The 1,668-nt window shown below is 46.3% G+C and overlaps 1 protein-coding gene across 1 annotated transcript in view; it reads left to right on the top strand.

The window, feature by feature from the left end:
* The first annotated feature begins 717 nt into the window (after positions 1-717).
* Positions 718-1,668, top strand: part of LOC104963007 (ras-related protein Rab-38-like) — a 5,901-nt gene continuing 4,950 nt past the window's right edge. Inside the window, exon 1 of the mRNA XM_010791554.1 lies at positions 718-1,129. Within this exon, the coding sequence (XP_010789856.1) occupies positions 901-1,129 (229 nt within the window). The 5' untranslated portion in view covers positions 718-900. The remainder of the gene's footprint in view (positions 1,130-1,668) is intronic.

Consider the following 1,668-nt stretch of genomic DNA (forward strand, 5'->3'; position numbering starts at 1 on the left):
CGTTAGCAACCAGAAAATGACACCAGTAATGACAAACAGATGAGAATGCTGCGTGGGGTCTGGGTGCCGTGTTCGCGGGACGTTGCGCGGCTCGCTGCTGCGAGGAGCGGCAGTGTGAGCTGGGTTCATTTCCTGCTTGCTGCGTGGGGTCTGCGAGACAGCGAGACATCGCGAATGGACGTGGGAAGGGGGGGGGATGCTGAGGGGGCTGCAACACCCCCATCTGCGAGGCTCCACTAGTAGACTCCGGTACTGCACATTACTCATGAGACGTGAACAATTGCTTCAAGTTAAAAATTCAGGGCTTTTCAGAAAACATCCGGGGCTTGAGCCCAAGTAGCCACCCCCTAGCACCGCCACTGGTTTCGACACTTAGAAATTTGTCTCTAGCTTTGTACAAGTGTTTCGCATCTTGTTAATTTGTTTTTGTTCATGTTAAATCGTTTTTTCTTTGATAAAAGTGTTTTGCTAATGTAATTTTGTTTTAGAAAATGTAAATTTGTTTTAGAAAATGTGAATTTGTTTTATAAAATGTAAATTTGTCTCAAGCTTTGTTAAATTCTTTCACACTTTGTAATTGTCGATTGCACCTCTCAACCACCGTACATTGAATGTCAGAAGCCTATATTTCACTAGACTCACGAAGCCCTGTGACAGGAACTTCGCGGAGCGTACAGTAAACCTTGCGCACTTCGAGTCTCCTCAGGGAGAGGCAGAGAGGTCACAAGTTCCCAAGTAGGTTACAGCCCCTGAGCAGACACACACTTCCCCACAGGAGAGGCGGTCACTACACTCATTACAAAGAGGCTGCACACGGGATTGCCGGGTAGGAATCCTCAAACTGCCCTCGAGTCAAAGTTGCTGAAAGCTGCGTTACACCTCGGAGATCCAACAAGAGCAATGACTAATCACTCATCCCACTCCAACGGCATGCACGCCCACCGCCAGGAGCACCTGTACAAGGTGCTGGTGATCGGAGACCTGGGGGTCGGGAAGACCTCCATCATCCGGCGATACGTCCACCAGACATACTCCAGCAACTACCGGGCCACTATCGGAGTGGACTTCGCACTGAAGGTGTTGAACTGGGACTCAGAGATTGTCCGGCTCCAGCTGTGGGACATCGCAGGTATGACGCTGAACAAGTGTAGCCTATTTGTTGTCATTGTTAGTATACAGTGATCATCTCCTTTATGCTGGTGTCACCACAACAATTCAAACATAAAATTAACCCTCATGTATGGCTGTTATTTCCCTGTTTAATTTGTTAAAATATATGGAAGAACTTTGGAAGCTCTTTTTATGCTAATTGAAAAAATAATCTAAAATGTTCTTGAGCAACTGTGTTTGTCCTATTTCCTGAAAAGTTGATCGTTTGTGGAGATAAGACTTATCTTCAAATTGACAGTGAGTGTGACTGTTGTAAAAATTATGAAACATTCACAGCTCAAAGATGCACTGTCATTGTTGAGAGCTTGTTTCTGACACAGAGTATCTCCTCTCTCTCTCTCTCTCTCTCTCTCTCTCTCTCTCTCTCTCTCTCTCTCTCTCTCTCTACTCTCTCTCTTCTCTCTCTCGCTCTCTCTCTCTCTCTCTCTCTCTCTCTCTCTCTCTCTCTCTCTCTCTCTCTACTACTCTACTCTCTCTCTCTCTCTACTCTCTCTCTAC

The sequence above is a fragment of the Notothenia coriiceps genome, unplaced genomic scaffold, assembly GCF_000735185.1.
Source record: "Notothenia coriiceps isolate Sejong01 unplaced genomic scaffold, NC01 NC01_scaffold00035486, whole genome shotgun sequence".
NCBI classification, from domain to species: Eukaryota; Metazoa; Chordata; class Actinopteri; order Perciformes; family Nototheniidae; genus Notothenia; species Notothenia coriiceps.